Source organism: Phyllostomus hastatus, unplaced genomic scaffold, assembly GCF_019186645.2.
Source record: "Phyllostomus hastatus isolate PE091 unplaced genomic scaffold, TTU_PhHast_1.1 phas_contig_1021, whole genome shotgun sequence".
In the NCBI taxonomy this organism is placed as follows: Eukaryota; Metazoa; Chordata; class Mammalia; order Chiroptera; family Phyllostomidae; genus Phyllostomus; species Phyllostomus hastatus.
The window spans coordinates 158,333-180,795 of record NW_025333505.1 but is presented as its reverse complement, the minus strand read 5'-3'; the positions used below and the strand labels follow the sequence as shown (position 1 = coordinate 180,795).

The 22,463-nt window shown below is 64.7% G+C and overlaps 2 protein-coding genes across 9 annotated transcripts in view; one reads left to right on the top strand and one right to left on the bottom strand.

Moving 5' to 3' along the window:
* Positions 1-480: 480 nt before the first annotated feature.
* ZNF467 (zinc finger protein 467) lies at positions 481-8,646 on the bottom strand. Of its 8 annotated transcripts, none has more exons than XM_045833816.1 (6): positions 8,327-8,646; positions 6,355-6,433; positions 5,751-5,867; positions 5,260-5,329; positions 4,861-4,974; positions 481-2,320 (listed from the first exon to the last, which is right to left on the bottom strand). In XM_045833816.1, the coding sequence occupies exons 3-6, from the start codon at positions 5,808-5,810 to the stop codon at positions 819-821; spliced, it is 1,746 nt and encodes a 581-aa protein (XP_045689772.1). In that variant the 5' UTR covers positions 5,811-5,867; positions 6,355-6,433; positions 8,327-8,646; the 3' UTR covers positions 481-818. The 8 variants fall into 8 exon arrangements, with proteins under 8 accessions (XP_045689772.1, XP_045689734.1, XP_045689741.1 ...); XM_045833778.1 differs by lacking the exon at positions 5,260-5,329 and adding an exon at positions 6,675-6,826 and having other exon boundaries at positions 8,414-8,646; XM_045833785.1 differs by lacking the exons at positions 5,260-5,329; positions 8,327-8,646 and adding exons at positions 6,675-6,826; positions 8,001-8,098.
* The window catches only part of LOC123815298 (SCO-spondin-like), a 27,581-nt gene continuing 13,613 nt past the window's right edge, over positions 8,496-22,463 (top strand). The window contains 26 exon segments of the mRNA XM_045833576.1: positions 8,496-8,520; positions 8,600-8,756; positions 11,769-11,905; positions 11,908-11,929; positions 12,274-12,356; positions 12,459-12,638; positions 12,872-13,116; positions 13,216-13,315; positions 13,836-13,994; positions 14,087-14,166; positions 14,614-14,766; positions 15,242-15,413; positions 15,584-15,824; positions 16,152-16,296; positions 17,173-17,290; positions 17,942-18,117; positions 18,201-18,428; positions 18,627-18,792; positions 18,998-19,232; positions 19,953-20,142; positions 20,257-20,351; positions 20,580-20,836; positions 21,165-21,244; positions 21,246-21,303; positions 21,949-22,149; positions 22,266-22,389. Coding sequence (XP_045689532.1) covers positions 8,496-8,520; positions 8,600-8,756; positions 11,769-11,905; positions 11,908-11,929; positions 12,274-12,356; positions 12,459-12,638; positions 12,872-13,116; positions 13,216-13,315; positions 13,836-13,994; positions 14,087-14,166; positions 14,614-14,766; positions 15,242-15,413; positions 15,584-15,824; positions 16,152-16,296; positions 17,173-17,290; positions 17,942-18,117; positions 18,201-18,428; positions 18,627-18,792; positions 18,998-19,232; positions 19,953-20,142; positions 20,257-20,351; positions 20,580-20,836; positions 21,165-21,244; positions 21,246-21,303; positions 21,949-22,149; positions 22,266-22,389 — 3,827 coding nt within the window.

The window sequence follows — 22,463 nt, the reverse complement described above, 5'->3', positions numbered from 1 at the left end:
CACCCATCGGGAAAGATGCAACTTCCAGGAAATAAATGTCATATGCCATTAATGTCCTCCCTCCCGGTGCCAGGCAGAGTGGCAGGTGGGCTGCTTTACCAAAGGTCCCCTCGGGAGAGCTCCAGGGGCAGAGACTCTCCAGCCCCAGGGCCCTTGGTGGCTCCTGGCACATGTCTCCATGGGAACGGCGAAAAGGCCCCTCCCTGCCCCCTCCCTGTGCATTCCCCACAGTTCCAGCCTTCCACACCTGACGTGAGAAATGTACATGCTCATGTTTCTTCCTCCTCAAATCTCTAAGCCAGGAGCAGGGAGCAGGGGAGAGATTGGCAGCTCGCTCTATTATATTTTGATTTGGGGGAGCGATTACCAGCCACTGGCAAAGGGGAATTCACCCCGATAGGAAAGGAAAGGTCCCCTGTGTGTGTGGATTCGAGTCGGGGGCTCCCTCCCCCAGCTCAGTGAACAGCCACAGAGCCTTCAGGTGTTTATTTCAATGACACGGTACGTACACAGATGACCACTCCCCCCCTCCCCCCGCAGAGGTTCCTAACTTCCACGCTCAGGGAGGGCCCAGGAAACATTCGCTTTCCAGTGGGGTTTTCTTGGTAGGAGCCTCCCCCAAAGACTCAGGCCCCACCCGTCCCAGCAAGGGTGCGCTCAGCACGGCCTTTGTCACGGAACGTCAAAGCTGGTATCCTTCCCAGACCTCTTCCTGGCCAGATGGAGAGGGAACAACAGCGCCCTGCAGGGTCTTGGACCTGGGTCTCCCCAGCCGGGGAGCGACAGAAGGCAGAGGAAGGGCCTGCGGAGAAAGGGACTCAGAAGAAGAGTGGGGGGGCTGCCACCTCCGTCGGGGCGCTCCAGGCTGGGGCGGGGAGGTCAGCGTCACAGGCCAGGCGGGTAGCTTCGCCGTGGACGCGCTGGTGCCGCACCAGGTGCGTCTTGCGGCTAAAGCTCTTGCCGCACTGCGGGCAGGAGAAGGGGCGAGAGCCCGTGTGGATGGCCTGATGGCGGGCCAGGTTGGTCTTGGAGCTGAAGCTGCGGGCGCAGATGGCACAAGCGTGAGGCCGACTGCCCGTGTGCACCGTCTGGTGGCGGCCCAGGTGAGACTTCCGGCTGAAGCGGCGGCCGCACTGCGCGCAGGCGAAAGGTCTGGCGCCGCTGTGGGCTCTCGAATGGGCGACCAGATTGGGCCGCGAGCCGAAGCGACGGCCACACTGCGCGCAGGCGAAGGGCCGTTCGCCAGTGTGCACCCGCCGATGTCGCGCCAGGTGCTGCCCGTGGGCGAAGCCGCGCCCGCAGTCCGGGCAGGCGTAGGACCGCTCGCTGGCGGGAGCGTCCTGGGGCGCGGCTGTGCTTCGGTGCGCGCAGGCCAGGGGCTCGGCGGCTGCCGTGTCCGCGGCGGCGCCCAGCGTGCACTCATCGCAACCAAAGGGGCCCTCCTCGCTGCGGTGCAGACGCTGGTGCGTGGCGAGGTTCTTCTTCCAGCCGAAGCCCAGGCCGCAGTCGGAACAGGCGAAAGGCTTAGGTCCGGGAGGGGACGGGGTCGGGGACGGAGCAGGAGAACCCGGAGAGGCAGGCGCGTCCGGAGACAGCGGGGCGCGGCAGGCCGCCTCATGCACCCTTTGGTGCCGCACCAAGTGCTGCTTGTGCGTGAAGCTCCGTGCGCACTGCGCGCACTGGTAGGGCCTCTCGCCCGTGTGGATGCGCTGGTGGCGGATCAGGTGTGTCTTTTTGCGAAAGCGCTTCTCGCACTCGGTGCAGGGAAAGGGCCGCTCGCCGGTGTGCGTCTTCTGGTGCGAGCCCAGGTGTATCTTCTGGCTGAAGCGCTTGCCGCACTCGGCGCACGGGTAGGGCCGCTCGCCCGTGTGCGTGCGCAGGTGGCGGGTTAAGTGGGCCTTCTTGCTGAAGCGCTTGTCACACTCGGAGCAAGGGAACGGCCGCTCGCCGCGGTGGCTGCGCTGGTGCAGCAGCATGTGCGCGCGCTGCGAGAAGCTGCGGCCGCAGTCCGGACACGCGCAGGGCCCCTCGCCGCGGTGCAGCCTCTGATGCAGCCGCAAGGTCAGCTGGTCCCGGAACCGCCGCTCGCACTCCCCGCAGCCGTAGGGCTTCTCTGCGGCCTGAGTCCACCCGGCCAGCGCGAGCCCACCCAGTGTCCCCGGGGCTCCGGGTTCCAGCTTATACGCCGCGGCCAGAGGCCCCAGCTCAGGTGCAGGAAAGGGGCCGGGGAGTAAAGACAGATGCTGCGGCCACTCGACCTCCTCTTCCGCCTCCTGATCCTCTTCCTCCACCTTCACCTTCCGGATCATCCACTCGTCTCCTGAAAAGTCGAAACAAGACGTCTGTTGAGCCCCACGTTTATTTCTGCAACGTTTATTTACCAGTGGGCCACCCCTTCCTGGAGCCCTGCAGTCTGGCTTCTGCTCTGTCCACTCGACCGGAAGGTTCCTGGAAGTGACCAAATCGGAAGATCGCTGCTCAGTCCTCCTCCTTCCCTCTGGGCAGGCACTGGGGGGCGCTGCGGAGCCGCCCTCCTGGGGGGCTTTCTCCCAGGCTCGCCCTAGTCTCGGAGAGTGCTTTCCCTGCATCCGAATACCAGTGTCGCTCAAATTCCAATCCTCAGGACACCCCAGATCGTCCTGTCCCGCAGGCAGGCAGGCTCCTTTCTGGAACCACGACCTCTGATCCTCGGTTAGGCAGCTGCCCTCCGGAGTCCTGGACACCGGCTGCGGCTCAGCCTGCTCATCGCCCAGCAGCTCCCCTTCCCAGACCTCCCTGCTTCCACAGTGTGAGGCCTGCAGCCGCCTCCTCTCAACTGCTGGGCTCACCACCCTGGGACCTGGACCCTCACACCTTTGCCCTGCTCTCGGGCTTCCCACCAGGGGGACTTCGTGTTCCTTCCCGCTGTCTCTCCAGCCCCCTCCCCTCCAGCTCTTGCTTCTACAGCCAGGTGAAAAACCCCAGTCAGAAGGAGGAGGGGGTTTCATGCACAGGGGACCAGTGAGCGGTCCTCACCTCCGGAGAAGCAGGGGGAATTTGGGGGAGCGTGTTTGAAGTGGGTTTTCCTGGAGCTTGGCCCCGCCTTGGGCACTGGAATGGCCCAGCCGAGAGCAAGGGGCTGAAGGCCCAGACCCCGAGTATCCCCCTGGGGTCTCCTCCATCACTAACCAGCAGTGCGACCTTGGTTAACTTACCTCTTTGAGCTAAATGTGTTGGTTTGCGTAAGTGTAAGGGTTGGACTAGTTCACGGTTCCCAAACCTGGTGCCGCATGGTAATCTCCTGGGGAACCCCTACAGAACGCATCGAAGGGAGCCAGGCACACGAACCCGTTCCTTCTTCAAAGCTCCCTGGGTGACTCATTGTTGAGACCCCCTGAACCAGATGACCCGAGCTCCTGTCTGGCCCGAAAAGTCTGTGACAGCCTGAGCCTTGGCTGCATTACACCGGCCCATCCCAATCGCGTCTATTCCCAGCCTCTCTCGCCGACCCATCCGTCCCAGACAGCTCCTCATCTCGTTGTGACGCTGCTTTCACGCTTACCGCGCCACCCTGCCACTCCAGAACCATCCGTAGCTCCCTATTAACGGGATGAAGTAAGTTCTAGCTGCTTCCGAGGCGCACCCCAACTCGTTTCCAACTCTCTCACTGCTCCCAGGGATAGGCCCTTCACTGCCGCCAGGCCGGTCTGCTCCGACTGCAGTCACCTGTCGTCAGCTTTCCTGCGTCGAAGTCTTGCCTCAGCCTAGAATGCCTTCCCATCCTGCACTGCACCCCACCCTCATCAGCGCCGAAGTCTGTACTTTTCTCAAGATGCAGCACAAAGCAAAATCTTTGACAAATCCGATGCCTGAGGATCTCCTACGTGAACACCTAGAGCGCTTCCCGTGAGCACTGGCTCGTGACGTGGCTGTACCATTATCTGTGGACTCTTTACTCTGGCCCGTGTTAGTCTCAACCAGAGTTTAGCTTCTGGAGGGCAGACACCTTGCGTTCTATTTCCTTCTGTATCTACTAAAAATGTGTCTTTACGTGTCTAATAAAAATGAGGATGGCCACCACGTACGAGTGCCAAGTACGGATGCTGTCCTGTGTACGCATCATCACGAACCTTCACAGAAGGCACGACGTGGCCATTCCCAGGTGGGGGACAAACTGAGGTGCCTGGAGGTAAGGGAGCATTCAAGATCACTCAGCGAGGGAACGTGGAACCAGGGTTCAAACAGGTCTGTGTCGCTTTAAAGCCCATCTCTTTCTCAGCTACCTAACAGACTGGGCCTAGTGTCACCAAAGAAGTCCTTGTGGGATAAATGGCATCGCTCAGGCAAAAGATGACACGGTCGGTGGTAGTGGAAGGAAGTGATGGGCAGGACTGTGGAGGGAGAATCAACGGGGGTGGGGTGGGGTGGATGGCCCTGGGCTGGGGAGGGGGCAGAGGAGTCAGACCACAGAGTGGGAGCATTTGGGTACCGCTAAGATCAGTGGGAACATGGGGGAGGGGCATGTGCCTGGGGAGGGCCACTGGAAAGGTGGGTCCAACACCGTGTAATTCAAGCCACGGAAAAGTCTGTACTTAAGACCGCAGGTGTGGAGGACAAAGTTAGGACTTTGAGAGGACGCGGCCCTGTTGGCATGATGGAATGTTTCTCTCGGTGACCAGCCTCTCTGACCTGCATCGCCTGTGGGTGCAGGATTCCCTCTGGGTGCTGAGGCTCTTCGAGCTGGAAGGTGCCAGGGCCTGACTCGCCTTGTGGGGGAGGGGCCTGGAGTGGCTGCCTCATCAGAGAGCGGCTCTGGAGCCTGCAGGGCCCCTGTCCCCTCCGCCTGGTCCCCCGCTGGGACGGAACGCTGGGAAAACTCACCTGGGCAGACGCCCACAGGCTCAGCCTTTGCTGGTGGGCGGTCCTGGCTTCCTCTGCAGGGGGCCTCGGCCTGCTCCGTGTGGGCGCCTTCCTCCAGTGCGGGGGCCTGGTGCCCTGGCAGAGAACAGGCCACCTCAAGCTACCGCAGACGTCACCGACCACCGACGGACAGAGGGCCCCACTGGTGCCGGGACGCAGGGGAGCTTGAAACCCCACTCCCCACCCCGCAGGCAAGGATGGCACCCAGCTCACGGCACGCCTGCAGGGGTGGGGTTCCCAGCCCCTCAGGCTCCCTCAAGCAGCCCTGCTTAGGCCCTGCACGGTTGCTACAGCCCCCGCTGTGAGCGGTTTCTGGAACATGTGTGCGTAAGCAAGGACGCGCCCTGCCCCTAGGCTTACATGGGGCTCCTTGGAGGAGGGCTGGGGACCGCCCAAAGCACCAGACGGATGGCAGTTCCACGGCAAACCCCTGGAGAAGGTCGGGGTGTCAGAAAGCCTGGCACACCCCTCTCGTAGATCTGTTCAGCCACCTCCCTGTTTCAAATCTTGCTCAGATCTTATCTTCCCAGCGAGGCGGCTCTCACCGCCCTGTTGAGGGCTACTCTGCTCCATCCTTAACTACAGTAGTCTCAGCAGGCCCCTCCCCCACCCCAGCAGCATCCCCTTCTAACAGGTTTATAGGCGCACTTGTTCTTACACTGGCTGCTTGTTGACTCCCTGCCCTCCCACTAGGACTGTGCTTCTGCAAGGGGGGGCCTTCGTCTGTTTGGTTACCGAGGTATTCCAAAGATCTGGAATGGCACTGGGCACTTAGCAGCTGCTCAATAAACACTGGACGGAGAAAGACAGGCTCTGCCCTGAGCCACCACGCAGGGTCCCCGCTCACTTACCGGAACAGGAGCCCAGCGCTCTCTCTTGCCTGGGAGGGCACATCTGCTCCTGGGCATCATGGGACCCGTCCCCAGGCTCACTTTGGGGGGCCAACTCCCGCTGTGCCACAGAGAAGCCTGTTACAGGGAGAAGCACGGGTCCAAGTGAAGCATCTGGGACAGAAGGGATGGTCGAAGGCTAGGGCTCTTCCCCTTCCCAGCCCACCCAAGGGGCTTTTCCCAACCTGCTCAGGAAAGAGGGGTCTCTGGTCAGCATGGACAAGGGACAGCCAGGCTCCCCAGCAGGCTGGCCAGGGGTCAACCTCAGCCCCTCTGTGGTGTTGAGGCAGGGACAGGTGAAGGAAGGACGGAGTGGATTACACATCCTGGTGCCCTGTGAGTACACCTGTGCACGCCCAGTCTAGCACAACCTCCGGCGTGGGCCAGAGGAGGTTCACAAACACCAGGGTAAGGCCCCAAAGGACGCTGCCTGAGGGTTCTGGGGGTCTCGGGAGTCTTGAGGTTGCGGGCTCTGAGGAGGGCTCTGCCTTATTTACTGCAGAGAAGCAACAAGCCCGGCAGGCCCCACCCCCCACCCCAGGTTCCTTCAGTTCTGCTGGCTCACCCAGGGAGCTGAGGGCCTCCAAGGTTTCTCTCATGGCAACCCCAGGTAGCTCCTCCTGGGGACCGGCGGGCCACACGCCCTGAGGAGAGAAGACATCCTTGCTCCAATATGCTTCTCCCCGCAATTTCCCCTGGGCCCTGGCCCAGCCCGACCTCTCCCCGTCAGCTCTCCCCAAGAGCTCCCAAGGTGATGTCCCCAGGCACAGATGAGGGAAATGAGGGATTTCAGACAGCAAAGGGATCTTTGCAGGTGGCCCAAGGAGGTCTGGAAGCCATTCCTGCAAGCTCGGGCCAGCGCCAGAAGTCAGCAGCTCCCCTCACCTGGGAGTCTCCCGGAGACAGCCCCAGCCCATCAGGGATCCTGCCCCGGGAGTGTCAGGGGTGAATCAATGCTCTGGGCAGAGGGTGGAGGGTGGGAGACCCGGGCGGGGAGCAAGGGCATCGTCTAGGCCCTCCAGCTGTCACTGCAGGAGCTGGTGAAATAGGAGCCAGCGGAGGGGCGGAGGTGAGTAGTGTCACCATTGGGCAACTGGTGGGGGAGGCTCTCAAAGGAGGGTCCTCGCCGCAGGCAGGAAATGGCTCTTGCTTCCTCTCCCCAAAACCCTACCTCGAAACCATCTCCCTTCCCTCGCGAGGTACCCCCGCCCACACCACCCCCAGCGCAGGGCCATCCCGCCCAACGCCCGCCCCCCGCCTCTTTCCTTCTCCAGCGTCCTGCCCCGCCCCTCTCCCAGAGGACTCCCCTCCCCCCAAAATCTCTTTGGCAGCCTTCCCTCTGCCCTCCCTTCTCCCGCTCCCTCTGCCTTCCGCCCTCTCTCCCCGCTGGATCTGGCTGGCTCCCCAGCTCCGCCTCGGCCTCACCCCTCCAGCTCCGCCCCTGCCCGCAGCCGGCTGGCGCTCCCCGCCCCGCCCCCTGCCCCCCGACCCCCGCTCTCGGCTGCCTCCGCCGCAGCCTCCCCTCCCCCTCCCCAGGCTCTCGGCGCCTTCCCCCCCCCGCCCCCGCCGGTCCTCCCCGCTCCGTCCCCTCCCCGGTGCGCACCCTCTCCCTTCCTCTCCCCTCCTCCTTTCCTTCCTCCCCTCGCCGGCCCCCTCCCGCTGTTCTCCCCCACTCCGATCTCCTCCCCACCCACCCTCTCCTCCCCCACTCTGCTTTCCCTTCCTTCTCCTCCCTCTCTGCACCTCAGTCCCCTCCCTCCTCGCGTCTCCCCACGCCACCCCGCCCCTCCCTCCTGCGGCTCTCCTTCCCCTCCGAGGCCCCCGGCTCCCTTCCCCCTCCGCCTCCCCAGCAGGCTCCCGCTTCCCCTCCCTCCGGGTCCCCGGTCCCCAGAACCGCTCTGCCCCTCCCCCTCCCAGTCCTCTCCCGTAGCTCCCCCGAGACCCGGGCCCCGCTAGCCGCTAGCTCTGGACTCTCTCCTCGGCCCAGCCCGGCCTCCAACTCACCTCCGCCTCCCCTCCCCTCCCCTCCTCTCCTCTCCCTCCCCTCCGTGGGGCCCTTCCCCATTTCTGCTCCCCACGGGTTTCTCCACCCCCTCCCAAGTTTGCCGGCGAGCCCGATCCCTCCCGGCCCACCTCCCAGCCTCGCGCGTCCGGAGTCGCTGCGCCCGGAGCGCACCGCACACCCCGGCCCACCCCGACTCCCGCGCTCACCTGTCAACACCCTCTCCCCCTCCCCACGGGCCAACCCCTGCGCCGCGTCGTCCTTTCCCGCTTCCTCCCACACTCCCTCTCCCCGCTCTGGATCTTCCTCACTCTCGCCCCTCCGAGCTTCTCGCCCCTTTCCCACCGGGGTAACACCCCCCCCGCCCCTGTTCCCAGCGCCTGCCCTTTCCTCTAGCTCCCCGTCCGTCACTTCTCGTGACAACCCTGCCCCCCCTCCAGGTTCTCCCCCTCCAGCCCGCGCCCCTCCTCGGCGCTTTCTTTCCCCTCCACCTCTCCCCACCCGCTTCCGTGCGCCCCCACCCCGGGGCTGTCACCTGCGCGGGGCGGGCCTAGACTAGGTGCCGGGGTGACGGGGGGAGCGGGCGGAGCTGCGGGCCGCCGGGCGCCTCCGGGGCCCGTACCTGGCGGACGGACGGCCGGGTCTCCCCACTGCTGACGGGACCCCGGCGTCCCTGCCTCCGGTCCCGGGCGGCTCTGCTCGCAATGGCGCCCGCAGCCCGCAGCTGGGGTGCGGACGGCCCGAAAGACTGACTGACTGACAGCCCCGAAACTTCGCGGGGAGGGGAGAGGAAAAGACGCCGGGGGAGCAGGAGAGGGGAAGGGCGCCCGGTTGGGGGAGGGGAGCGAGGAAGCGGGAGGGGCACCGCGGGGCGCCGGTGGGGGAGGCCGAGGCAGGGGCGTCCAGGAGTGGGCTCACAGCGGGTGCCGGCGGGCAGGTGACGGCCGGGAGGGGAGACGTCCGGGGTAGGTGATGGGAAGGGGGAGCTAAGGATCGGGGGAAGGGGCGAGGGGGCAGGGAAGGGAAGACTGTGCGGGGAAGTGGAGGAGGGAGAGTAGGCTGCGAGGGCGAGCACTCGGGCTGCTAGGGGGGTGCTCGCGGGCGCCGGGGGAGGAGCCAGGGGAAAGGTGGAGCGCGGGGCGGGGTGGGGGGCGAGGAGCTGGGGGGACGAGAAGGGGGCGTGTTCGGGGAGGGGAGCCACGGTCTGCGCTGCTGTCTTTGAATCGCGAATACCCGTGGGAGTGTGTGTGCGCGCCGCGCTCCCGCGGTGGCATCGTCTCCACTGTCGGTTTTGGGGGGTCGGTCTGGGGAACTCCGACCCCACCCCGATCTCCACCCAGATCCCACCGAGGTCCACCGGACCCACGCCCTTCCGCCCTGAGTCCAGCGATCTGAGACCTGCCTCGGGAGCCGGGTCCCCTGGGGTGAGGCCGAGGGCGTCAAGGCTGGGCCCCTGTGCGGCCCATGAGTGGACCCTCCGAAGTAGAAGTTGGGGGTGGGGTGGGGGCTTGGGGCTAGGTGACCGGAGAGAAGGCAAGGCTGGAGAGGAGGCCCCAGAGGGCGAGGTGAGAGTCCCGCTGGGCGGAGACTCTGAGGGCGGGGTCCAGGTGAGGGGGCTGCGGGGGGAGGAGTTCCCTGGGCGCGGTCGGGGGCGGGTCCTCCTAAGGCTCTGGGGAGCTCTTCCAGTCAGGTGTGCAGGGCGTCCTCAGCCCTCAGGTCCGGCTTCTCCTCGTCCCCGTCCGGGGTTATGATGTTTCTCTTCCGCCTTACCTCCCGGGCACCTAACCTCGTTCTGAGAGCTCCCCACGTCCTGTCCGCCAGAGCTGAAAGGGAGGCTCGTTATCCCAGGCCCCGGCCCTCCCTAATCTCTTCCTCCAATCTCCCCTGGGTTCCAGCTTCCTCCCTCCCGCCCCCTTTAGGGGAAAGGGCGCTGGTGACTCGGGTTTCTCGCACTGCGAGTGCTGCCCTGTTGGCGGTGGTTGGGATCCAGAGCTGGGGGGCCAGGTGGATGACCCTGGAGCGCACAGCACCCAGCCCTTCCCTGCCTGGTCACCGAGGGGGTGCCAGGGGACAGAGAAGCATGGCGCACAGCCAGGGCACCGTCAGTACTGGCTGATGTTCAGGGTAGGAAGAGGGGCTCTGGAGCAAGTGGCATCTGGAACAGGGGGGATAGTGTCCCTGGGAATCAGCTGTGAAAGGCTTTTTTACCTCCCGGATGGGCTGTTTCAGGGGGTCGGGGGCCAGGCTCCTCCTGGCTCTGGGAGCAGTGTGTCGCTGTGCTGGGGTGGGGCACCCGCTCCTGGGTCTGTCTCTCCTGGTGAGACCTGCAGGGGGAGTGGATGGAGCCGGTGAGGGAGGGAGAGCCCGGGTGTGCACGCGAGACTGGGACCTGGATGCTGTCCCGCCCTTTCCGAGGACCCCTTTGGAGAGCTCCCTGAGGAGCTTGCAGCACCCTCTGTTGGTCCCAGGACCTCGGTGGGCCCCGAAGAAATGCCTAGTGAGACTGGTTCCCCACCGCCTCTTCACCCCAGGCAGGGTGGCTATGTGCAATGCTCGGAGGGACATCGGGTTTAGGGGACAGAGAGAGGGTTATGGAATGGGAGACCCAGGCCACATTCCAGCCTGGCTGTCAGGGGAGCCGGTAACCAGGACATAACCAGGACTCCCCTGGGTCGCCTGCTGCTGCCCCTCCCAACCACACGGATGCTGCGGGTTATCCCATCCGGCTGCCCGGCCCCCACTTCCCACCCTGGGCACTCCCCCTGACGCTTGCTCTCATTCCCTGGCCAGCCTTCCTGGCTCTGGACCGCAGGGACCCTAGGAGACTCTCTCAGAGAGAGACCAAGGTGGACCCAAGCAGCTGCACATAACCACCCCAGTTAGAAGTGGGGCCACAGAGGAAAGGGCGTAGGTCATTCTTCTGTGTCTGCATAGTCCGACCTCCCCGGAGAGGGCTCCCCTGCGCCCCGGCCCTTTCCTCCAGAGTGCCTGGTGGCAGAGCGGGCCAGGCGGCCACCAGCAAGGTGGGGGGAGTGGGGAGAATCATGAAGTCAGGACTGTAGGGCTGGAAGGCCAGAGCCATCCTTCGGTCCCGTGACTCCTAAACATTTTGTGGGGCCTCGGCCCCCTGGCAACCTAAAAAAGGTTGCAGAACTGTCCTCAGAGAAACGAGCGCACCCAGTCTCCACAATCTGTGGGGCCTGAGTTCCCACCTGTGCGTCCCTGGGGGGCCCCTGGAGTTTTTACTGCTGAGGAAATCAAAGCCCAGAGAAGAGGGGGGTGGCCCACAGGTCACTGTCGTTCGTGGTGGGGTCTGGGAGTGGGGAAATACGCGAGGCTCAGTGTCTGGCGGCGGCCTGGGACGCACACACCCTCCAGATTACACGCACCCACACACATCAGCCCCGCAGGAAGGGGGCTGTTTCCAGGGAGAGCGGCCTCGGAGACAGAGGGGCGGGGGCGGGGGGGGGTGAGGGGGGGCAGGCAGGTCCAATCCAGTTCCACACAGCTGGTGCCCCGGGGCATGGGGCTGAGATAAAGTCTCCCAGCCCCAGCTCTGAGGCCGCCTTCGCGCACTGACTTTGAGGCTGGGCCCCAGTCAAGTGCAGTGTGGTGTGGACAGGCTGGTGCTGGCCTCTGTGCTTACCCACGGCAATTGCCTTCCTCGAGTCCAGCCCCAAAGCCCCCCTGTGGGGTGAGCTGTGGGGGCACCATGCTGCTCCCTACTCTCCTTTTTGGGATGGCATGGGCGCTAGCCAACGGGTAAGCAGCCCACCCCGTGAATGAGACCCTCTTTTCCTCCTGCCCCATGGCTGGGGCCCTCTGGGCCAGCCGACTCCCCTCCCGACCTCAGCCTCCTCCTCAGTTCACTCACTTCCTCGGGAGTCGGCTGTTTCAAGAGCAGGGTGAGGGTCGCAGGACAGGCTTCCGGGTGGCGGGGGACAGCGGCAGCAGCTCTCATTCCCACCCACGGGCAGGCGGTGGTGTGAGCAGACGGAGACCCTCCTGGTGGAGGAGGAAGTGACCCCCCGTCGGGAGGACCTGGTGCCCTGCACCAGCCTCTACCATTACCTGCGCCAGGGCTGGCGAGCGGACCTGTCCTCGGGTGGCCCCGCGCAGGGCTCTGTCCCATCTACAAGTGAGTGAGGGTCGCAGTCTGGGCTCCTGAGCGGAGGGGCCACATCCTGGGGCGGGCGGGGATGGTGGCCCGGCAGTTACGGGGACAGCAGGCATTTAGGAGGCCGGTCTGGGGGGGCTCCCAAAGGGCAGAGTGGAGATGCCCGGTGCCTCCTGCCTGTGCTGGCCTTCTGTTGCCTCCCCAAGCTCATCTCGTGGGGAAATGAAGACCAAGAAGGGGAATTACACGAGAGAGTCACTCAGAGCGTAGGTGACCCGACTGAAGGACCGTCCCAGGCCATTCCCAGGGATGGGGCTGAGCTGAACACTAACGTCTTCTCCCTTCTGCCTGCTCGGTGGACGCAGGCCCCCGGCGACCCGGCCTGTTCCATGGAACCGGACAGTGAGGGCCTGCTGCCCGGGCTGGGGGGGCTCCGACTGCGCCCTGGGTAAGTGCCCGAGATTAGCCCGGATCTGCAGGTTCATGGAGGTGGCAGGCTGCCTGACCGGGTGCACCCCACTCTCCCCCCCCCACCCCGTACCCACCACAGCCCTTGCAGACACCAGCCCCGAGGGCCACTGCTTTGCCACGCGGCGGTGCCAGCCTCAGGCAGGCTCGGCTAATGCTTCTGCAGCAAGCCTGGAGGAGTGCTGTGCCCAGCCCTGGGGTCACAGCTGGCCAGATGGCCACTCCCAGGCCTGCCTCAGCTGCCCCAGCCATCAGCTCCCAGGTGGGTCCCCAGCCTGCCAACAGGCACGACCCCAGCTGTCACCTGCTACCCCCATAGGCACTCCCACGTGGAGTTCTGGAGCGCTGGGCCTTTCCCCACACCCCACGCCCACTCCCCTGTCCTCTCGGAGTCACCTCCCATCCCCTGCCCAGCAGAGGGGCCGTGACTGTCCACCTGCTTCCTCCGCCCTCCTCCCCCACACACAGAGGCTCATGGCGGTGCATCTTCCACAGGGAGCACCCCCTCTCCAGCCCCCCTGCAGCCCCTGGCAGGGGCCGTGGCCCAACTCTGGAGCCAGCGCCAGCGACCCTCGGCCACCTGCGCCACCTGGTCTGGCTTCCACTACCGCACCTTTGACGGCTGCCACTACCACTTCCTGGGCCGCTGCACTTACCTGCTGGCAGGTGCTGCTGACTCCACCTGGGCCGTCCACCTGAGCCCCGGGGGCCCTTGTCCGCAGCCTGGGCACTGTCAGCTTGTGAGAGAGGGAGGAGAGCATGGGGACCGGGATGGAGCTGGGTGTGGGGGGAGGAGGAGGAGGACGCTGACCTCCTCGCCCACTGCCGTCTGCCCCCAGGCCCGGGTGCTGATGGGACCGGAGGAGGTGCTGATTCGGGGCGGAAATGTCTCTGTGAATGGGCAGCCGGTACCTGATGGGGAGTCTCAGCTGCTCCCTGGTAAGGGACAGTGTGCCCACCTCAGGGCGGGGCTCAGCAGGGCAGCTGGGGACTGAGCTTGCTGCTCCCTCCTCGACCCCCGATGCTGTCGGGAGGCATTTGGAAATGAGGGAGCCAGCGGTTCCCTGCCCCACCCCTGCAGCCCACCCCCAATAGCCCCCTCACAAGGTGTCCTTGAGTGAGCCCCTCTCCTTAGCCACTTAACCTCTCAGAGCCTCGGTTTCCCCACCTGCCTCCCACAGTGCTGTGGGGAAGGGTTTGGTGCCAGTAGGTGGGGCACTCTGCTATCCTGGTTGGGCTGTCCCGGAGGGGGGTTCTCTGTGCGTGCCCATCACTCAGCAGGACGTCCAGAACGGCCACGAGCTTCTCAAGGAGGGCTGTGATGGGAAACCAGTGGGGGCCGCTTTAAAGGGTGTGAAGTGCAGAGTGTCCATCCCTTCTCCTCCCTTCCCTGGGCAGTCTGAGCCCCAGTGTGCTACTGGGACGGGGTGGGGAGTATAACCCCACTTGCCCTGCCCAGGGCTGAGCTTGCAGTGGCAAGGGGACTGGCTGGTGCTGTTGGGAGGCCTGGGGGCCGTGGTGCGGCTGGATAGGTCCGGTTCGACCTCTGTTTCTGTGGACCACGAGCTCCAGGGACAGACGCGAGGCCTCTGTGGGGTCTACAGTGGTTGGCGTGAAGGTGAGTGGGGTGCGGTGGTGGTGGTGTCGGAGGGAAGGGGAGACTGAGACCTCAGACTCAGCACCTCCGCCTCCCCCCCCACCCCCACACAGATGACTTCCTGGAGCCAGGAGGGGGCCTGGCTGCACTGGCGGCCACCTTCGGGAATTCCTGGAGGCTCCCCGACTCAGAGGTGAGAGGCAACGCCCAGACCTGGGCCGCCTTGCTCACCGCCTACACAGCCAGCACCTATCTTCTCTGACACCTTCGAGCCTCTGTGCTGTCTCCTGCAAGTGACAGCTCCTGTCCTTCTCCCAGAGGAGGAAAGGCAAGCGCAGGGTCCCCCAGGAGCTCACACAGCCCAGCTGCCTGTGTGAACTGGCCACTTGGGATACAAACACTGACTGGCTGGCCAACCACCTTTTTTTAACGAGTTAGCTATCAAATCTCCTGCCTCTGGGCTGGGCCGACAGTGACCCCTAACTCCCCTGCCCGACCCCCCAACGCCCCAGGATGACGTCTGGGCTGCTGGTCGTGGCAGTGGAGCTTACAAGCAGCTGCGAGAGCAGAGGCTGTTTTTCTGGTGTCCTTGTTTATGTGCCCCGTCCCCGTCCCCTGGCCTGACTCCAACTGTCCGCAGCCTGGGTGTCTGGATGCGGTGGAGGCAGCCCGGGGCTGCAAGGAGCCCCTGAGGGGCTCGGAAGCGGGCGTGGAGGCTGGCCAGCTGCGGGCTGAGGCCCAGGATGTGTGCCACCAGCTGCTGGATGGCCCTTTCAGAGGATGCCATGCTCAGGTATGGGTGGGGGTGCAGCTGGTGCCTGGCACCACAGGGGCCCAAATAAGGGGGTGCTAGGGAGGTGCCAATCAGGGAATCTGATCCTGCCACCAGATTGCTTTGGGCCATTAGTCAAGCCATCCTCCCCTCTGTCCTGGGGGTTTGGGGGGGGGGTTGGTGGGGAGGGAGAAAGAGAGGGAGAAAAACATCAATATGTGGTTGCCTCTAGCATGCCCCCCCCTCCGCTGCCCCAGGGGGACCTGGCCAGAAACCCAGGCATGTGTCCTGACTGGGAATGGAACCAGCAACCCTTTGGCTTGCAGGCCAGCACTCAATCCACTGTTCTGGGTTTTATCTCCGGGAAACGAGACGGCTTCTGTGGATGACCTCTGAGGTCCTTTCCAGCCCTCATCTGATCATAAGAGTAGGGGGGGTGGGGTGCTGGTGGTGGAGGAGGGGGCTGGCTGGCTGAGAGGCCGTCCTTTCTCTGAAGGTCCCCCCTGCCGACTACCACGAGGCCTGCCTCTTTGCCTACTGTGCCGCGGCCCCAGCGGGCACTGGCGGGGAGGGCCGTAGGCAGGCTGTGTGTGCCACCTTGGCCAACTACGCCCAGGACTGTGCCAAGCGGGGCATCCACGTGCTCTGGAGGAAGCCGGGCTTCTGTGGTAGGCCTCCCCACCCTGCAGGGCTGGGACTTGAGGGAGGGCCCTCGTGTGACCCCTACTTCTGAGTGCTCTAAGCTCCCAGCACGGCCTCGGAGCCCCTCCGGGGCAGCGAGGTCTTGCGTGGGGGGCAGGGGCGCCCGCGACCCACAGCCGGCTCCTGCGCCCCGCAGAGCGCCTGTGCCCGGGAGACCAGCTGTACTCGGACTGCGCGTCCGCCTGCCCGCCCAGCTGCTCGGCGGGGGACGCGGGAGCGGAGGGGTCCGGCCGAGAGGAATGCGTGAGCGGCTGCGAGTGCCCGCCCGGCCTCTTCCGGGACGGCACCCTCTGTGTGCCGGCCGCCCGCTGCCCCTGCTTCCACCGACGCCGGCGCTACGCCCCCGGGGACTCTGTGCGCCCGCGGTGCAACCCGTGGTGGGTCCGAGGGCCCTGCCGAGCCTCTCGCTGCGGTCAGCGACCGCCAGGGCCCCTCTGACCCCTCCCTTACGCTATCTGCTCGACCTGCCTTCCCTTCTGGGGACCGCTCACGAGTGACCTGTGACCTCTCGTGGCTTAACTGGCGGCCCTGCCTGAACACCTAGCAGGTGACCTACGCTCGCTGATCTCTAACCCTAACCGGAGGAAGGGATGCGGGGGGAGGCACCCAGGGCGTGTTGTGGGGCAGAAGGTCGTCTCCAGCTTAGCAGCCCCCTCCGCCGGGGGCTGATCCAGAGGGCGCTCTCCCCCCCCCCCCCCCCCCCCCGTGTGCCAGGACGGCTGCTGGCTCTGCGCGCAGGCGCCGTGCCCCTCCGAGTGCGCGGTGGGCGGCGACGGGCACTACCTCACCTATGATGGGCGGAGCTTCTTCTTCCGCGGCAGCTCAGGTTGCCGTTCCGTCCTGGTGCAGGTGGGCAGAGGACTAACGGGGGCCCCCCCGGGGCGGGGACGGGCTCTTGCTAGCACAGGGGCCCTCCTAGGGCTGCTGTGGGGGAGAAATGACCGTAAAGAGACCACTGAATCAATGAAGAAGACATACAGTCCTCCAGGGAAAAGCCGAGGGAGAAGGGGATCTGGAGGGAGGATGTCTGGGTCCTCGCCTCCTCCTCAGGTTCCCCGGATGTCATTGCCACCCCGCCCAGGGGCAGAAAACAAAGCCCAGCCTCACAGTCCTTTCCCGCAGAAGGGACCAGTTGGGTCTGTCATGCAAAATAGTCCCATGGGCTGCCCTGGCTGGTGTAGCTCAGTGGATGGAGCGCGGGCTGGGAACCAAAGGGTAGCCAGTTCAATTCCCAGTCAGGTCAGGTCCCCAGTAGAGGCATGTAAGGGACAACCACCACACATTGATATTTCTCTTCCCCTCTCTCTAAAAATGAATAAATAAATCTAAAAAAAAATAAATAATCCCATCGCCAATAAGGGACCTCCTTGGTCTCCTAGTAAAATTAGGTGACATCCCAAGTTGTGGCCTACACAGGTACACAGGTTCTTACACACACAGACTCAAACAGGTGTGCACACGTGGCATATGCTTGTGCATGGGTGTGTAGACTTAGCATGTGGGTGCACACACACACACACAGAACCATGAACATACATACCCAGGGGGAGGAGAGAGGGGAGCCATCTCACCCCAACACGTAGACACACAATATACACACATGTGCACTTACATACACGTGTGAGTCTGTCAGGTGGGAGCTGCCTCCAGGTGTGTGCTGCACCTGCAGACAGGTGTCCCGTAGAACATCTGTTCTCAGGTCTGCCCCACCCACCGTCTGCCCAGGACTTGGGCAAGGGGCAGCTGCTGATTGTGCTCGAGCATGGGGCCTGCGACTCTGGGAGCTGCCTCCACGCCGTCTCGGTCTCCCTGGGGGACACCCACGTGCAGCTCAGGGACTCAGGTAGCCTTGGCTCTTGGGGTACCTTCCTACGAGGCCTTCTCTCCCAGCAGCCCTCAGAGCTGTGGCTCAGGCCCTAGCAGCCTCCTGGTACTGCTGCTCTCCCTGCAGACTCTGGCTTGTTCCAGCACCTTCTGTCCACACGGCCCTCTGGTTTCTTAGCCCCAAACCTCCCTTCAGATCCCCAAAACCAAACTCGCTGCCTCTATTTCCCCTAACCTCCCCCGCTCTGAAGCAGGCACACAGTGCTTTGGAAAACTTCCAAGGCACCCTCTGCCCCATCTTTGGGGGTGGGGGTGCAAGTTCTAAGCACTCTGGTTCCGGGTCAGGCAGGCCCCTCCCTGTTCTGGGTGCTGAGCCCAGTCCCTCCACCTCTCTTCCCTGCGTCTGCTCCTCCTGTGCACTGACTCCAAAGGCAAAGCAGGTGCAAAGGAGGTCCCGAGTCCCTGTGGGGGGTGCTCGGGGAATGGGTGACTTCCCAGGGCTCATACCAGCTTCCCTTGCTCAGTGTGGGCAGTCCATGGTGACACAGGCCCTCCGCCTCCCACCCAGTCCTTCCCCTTCTTGCAGCCCCATCCTGCCACGGGCTGTCCTCCCACCCTCCCCAGCCCAGCCCGGCCCTGCAGGCAGCCCCTCACAGGCCCCCTCTTCCAGGAGCTGTCCTGGCCAATGGGCAGGACGTGGGCCTGCCCTGGAGCAGCCCTGGGGGCCTCAGCGTCTCCCGAGCCTCCTCCGCCTTCCTGCTGCTGCGCTGGCCCGGAGCCCAGGTCCTCTGGGGGGTGTCTGACCCTGCAGCCTACATCACCCTGGACCCCCGCCATGCCCACCAGGTGTGCCAGGGGGCAGGTGAGTGGCTGGGTGAGGTCACTGAGGGCCCAGATTTGACAGTTTCACACCCGCTCGGGTGGCCCAGGTGCAGGGGCTGTGCGGCACCTTCACCTGGAACCAGCAGGACGACTTCCTGACGCCTGCCGGCGACGTGGAGACCAGCATTGCTGCCTTCGCTCGCAGGTTCCAGCTGGCAGGGGAGGCAAGGTGCCCCTCGGACGACAGCACCCCACTTTCCCCCTGCAGCACCCACACACAGCACCACGACTTCGAGGAGACAGTCTGTGCCATCCTGAATGGCCCGGCCTTCCAGGTAGCAGGTTGGGGCCACTCCTCCTGTTCACACCTGTGAGATTCGGTCAATACCTTCTCTGCCCTTCACCTGGGCTGTTGGGAAGGCCCTGCTCCCTGCTGGGGCAGGGCTGCTGTGCAAAGGGAGGTGGCAGTGGGGACAAGAGGAGGTGGGGACCCCGTGGGGGAGGAGCTGATTCATTTTCTCATCTTCCCCAAGGAGTGCCACGGGCTGGTGGACAGGGAGCTGTTCCACCGCCGCTGCCTGGCAGCCGTGTGTGGCTGTGCCCCCGGCAGGGACTGCCTGTGCCCGGCGCTCGCTGCCTATGCCCGCCGCTGTGCCCAGGAGGGCGCCCCATCTCCCTGGAGGAACCAGACTCTCTGCCGTGAGTTGGCTCAGCCAGCCCCCCCCCCCAGTCTCCTCCTCCCAGCCAGGAGGGATCCAAGAACTTTGCAGGGGAGTGGGAGTGGGGGCGGGACCCTAGGAGGACCTCTGACCTTGGCAGATTGCTGGCATAGGCGGTGGGGGTCCGGAGGGTTGGGCTGAGCAGCAGCAGCTATACCCTGACCTGCTTGTGTGTCTGTGCCCAGCTGTCCCGTGCCCCGGGGGCCAGGAGTACCAGGAGTGTGCCCCGGCGTGCGGTCGAAACTGCGGGGAGCCCGAAGACTTCGGGGAGCTGGGCAGCTGTGTGGCCGGTTGTAACTGCCCCAAGGGGCTGCTGTGGGACCCCGAGGGCCAGGGTGTGCCCCCCAGCTTGTGCTCCTGCCAGCTCGGAGCCCAACGCCATGCCCCTGGCAGTGCCACCATGAAGGACTGCAACCGCTGGTGAGGGCGGCCACCTTTGGGAGAGGCAAAGAGCCTGGGGGTGAGGAGTGGGACAGGGGTGTCAGCGTGGCCTGCGCACTGCAGGTGACACAGCACTGACAGCCCCTCTGCAGCTGTGGGGCACTTTCGTGTACATTATCTTATTTAATTTTACTGGATTCTTACAATACTTCACAAAGCAGGAAGTGGGAGAATTGTTCCCATTCTGCAGATGAGGAAACTGAGGCTCAGATAGGCTAAATAGCTTGCAGTCACCCAGCTTGCTAATGGTTAAGGTCTGGAGCCTGGACCTCTGAATTCCAGCTGAGCGTGGTCCAGAGGCTCTTCCACGGGTTAGGGAAAAGCAAAGGCGAGTTGCAGGGCTATGGAGGCGGGGCCGGGGGCCAGAGCTGGGTGGGTGAATGTGAGGCTTCAGTGAAATCCCCCTCCTACCTGGGCCGGGAGTGGGGTGGTTCACGATCTCTGCCCCTCCTCAGAGCCCAGAGAATGGCCCCACTGGGGCTGGGGCAGGAAGGGGTGACGGTGTCTATCCCAGATAAGGCGGGGTGCCGGGAACAGCTCCAGTCTCTGTGCTCGTCACGACTGGGGTCTGCAGGCTGGACACTCAGGTCGCTGGGGCGGACGTCTGGGTCCCTGAGTGTCTCCCGGGTCAGACCAGGTGCCTGGAGGTGATCCTGGCCGTGGGCCTGCCCCTCACCTCCCTCCCTCCCGCCTCGGCAGTGTCTGCCGGGAGAGGGGCCTCTGGAACTGCACCGCTCGCCGCTGCGCCCCCCAGTGGGCATTCTGCCCCCACGGGCTCGTCCATGTCCCTGGCGCCTGCCTCCTCACCCGTGACAGCCCCGGGGCCAACCACTCCTGCCCCCCGGGCAGCTCAGGGGACTGTGTCTGCCCCCCGGGCACGGTATTGTTGGTAAGTCTGGGAGGGGCTACACAGGGCACTGCCCTGCTCCCCTGGCTGTCCGAAATGGTGGTCGGGGCACTGGGCTGTCCTCTGAAGTGTCCCTTTGTCCCGACCTCTGTCCAGGATGAGCACTGTGTGCCTCCTGAGCTCTGTCCCTGCCGCCACGGCGGGCAGCGGTACCCACCCAACGCTACCATTCAGGAGGACTGCAACATTTGGTATGCCCGGCCCCATGACCTGTAACCTTTGATCTTGTGACCCCTGGTTTGGGGCTCGGGTGATGGGTGGGGTGGGAGCACCAGACTACCGGGGCAATGGGAGCCCTCCAGGACCCCCCAAGCGGAGGGTCTGTCTGGAGTTGCTTGGAACCTGACCAGCTGCCTGCCCTGGATCAGCTCTGGGTCCCCACCCTCTGACTCAGTTTCCCTTTCTCCTCCCACCCGCAGCGTGTGCCAGGGCCGGCAGTGGCACTGCACAGGCCAGCGGTGCAGTGGATGGTGCCAGGCCTCGGGTGCACCCCACTACGTGACGTTCGACGGGCTGGCCCTCACCTTCCCGGGGGCCTGCGAGTACCTGCTGGTGCGCGAGGCCGGCGGCCAGTTCACAGTCTCCGCCCAGAACCTGCCCTGCGGGGCCAGCGGCCTCACCTGCATCAAGGCGCTGACCGTGCGGCTGCAGAGCACTGTCGTGCACATGCTCAGAGGTGACCGAGACGCTGAAGGGTGGCCTTGCTGTGGAGAGGGGGGCACACTGGATGGCCTCACAGCTCTGTCTGGGTGGCCGAGGCCTGGGGTTCTGCAGGTCTCTCCTTGCCTGCATCAGTGCCGGGCAGCTGGAGCCTCCTCTCCTGATGGGGAACTGCCATTCCGGAAGGCTCTAAGAAATGAGAGCTCAGAGCAGAGAGCTCTAGTGGCTCGCCCAGGGTCACACAGCTAGAGAAGCCAAAGGAAGGTCGGAGGGAAGGCTGGGAGGACCATCCGGGAGGCCCGGTCCCCCAAGGCCGGGCCTGAGGGCCCCTTCTTCCTCCACAGGCCGGGCAGTGACGGTGAACGGGGTGAGCGTAACGCTCCCCAAGGTCTACACGGGCCCCGGGCTGGGCCTGCGCCGATCCCGCCGGCCTCTTCCTGCTGCTCACCGCCCGCCTGGGCCTCACCCTGCTCTGGGACCGAGGTCAGGCCCCACCCCTCCGCTCTGACCGCACCTGCCGCAGCCGGGGGTCTGACTCCCCTGACTCCTCCTCCCGGCCGCGGCCCGAGTTCACTGGGAAATCCGTACCGCCGCGCCCAACAAACCCTTAGAAAATACCATGTTTGCAGGGAGAAGAAATGAAAATACATTTCCTAACACCCTGCCACCCAAACCAAGCAGTTGGTGTTTTAGAAATGACTATTTCTAAACTGGAATAGAAGTTGGAAACCGAAATAACACCCCCCCCCCCCCCGTGTGGGAAGGAGTCAGGCGGTCAGCGCAGTGGGGCTGCGGTCGGAGCTTCTGGCTGCTCGGTCCCCTGGGGCTGAGGGGTGTCACAGTCCGTCTTGGAGCCTGGTGCCAGTCTGCAGTCCGACCGGTTGGAGAATCTCCCTGTCCCTCAACTTGGGTTTAGTTGAGGGACCCCCAAATGTACTTCTTTTCTCTTATCACCACCAATCATCCCCCCAACCCAAAAAAGAGAGTAAACCAGCGCCCCCTATTGGGCGAATACCCACGCAGATGGCCACGCGGCCCACTCAATAGCGCCCTTGGTCTTCTTGGGCCCTGACGAGGCCTAGCAGGTCATTTCTTCACACAGCCGGCCCCCTGCTGCCCCCCCTGCAGGCACCCGGGTCCTGGTGCACCTGTCCCCGCAGTTCCGCGGCCGTGTGGCCGGGCTGTGTGGAGACTTTGATGGAGATGCCAGTAATGACCTGCGGAGCCGCCAGGGAGTCCTGGAGCCCACGGCCGAGCTGGCGGCCCACTCCTGGCGCCTCAGCCCTCTCTGCCCCGAGCCCGGGGACCTGCCACACCCCTGCACCGTGAGCAAGGGCGGGGAATGGGCAGGGGGGTGTGGGGCAGCTGCAGAAACCCGGGGGGTGCGGCGGCGGCGGGGTGCTGCGGAGGGATCTGGCTGGTCCACCGTCACGTGCGTACAGGGGACGCCCACCGGGCCGCCTGGGCTCGCGCCCGCTGTGGGGTGCTGCTGCAGCCGCTCTTTGCCCGGTGCCACGCGGAGGTGCCCCCGCAGCAGCACTACGGGTGGTGCGTGTACAACGCCTGCGGGTGAGAGGGGCAGGCCTGGGGATAGGGTGGAGGGATGTGTGGCGGTGGAGAAAGGCAGCGGGGGCTGACCCGGT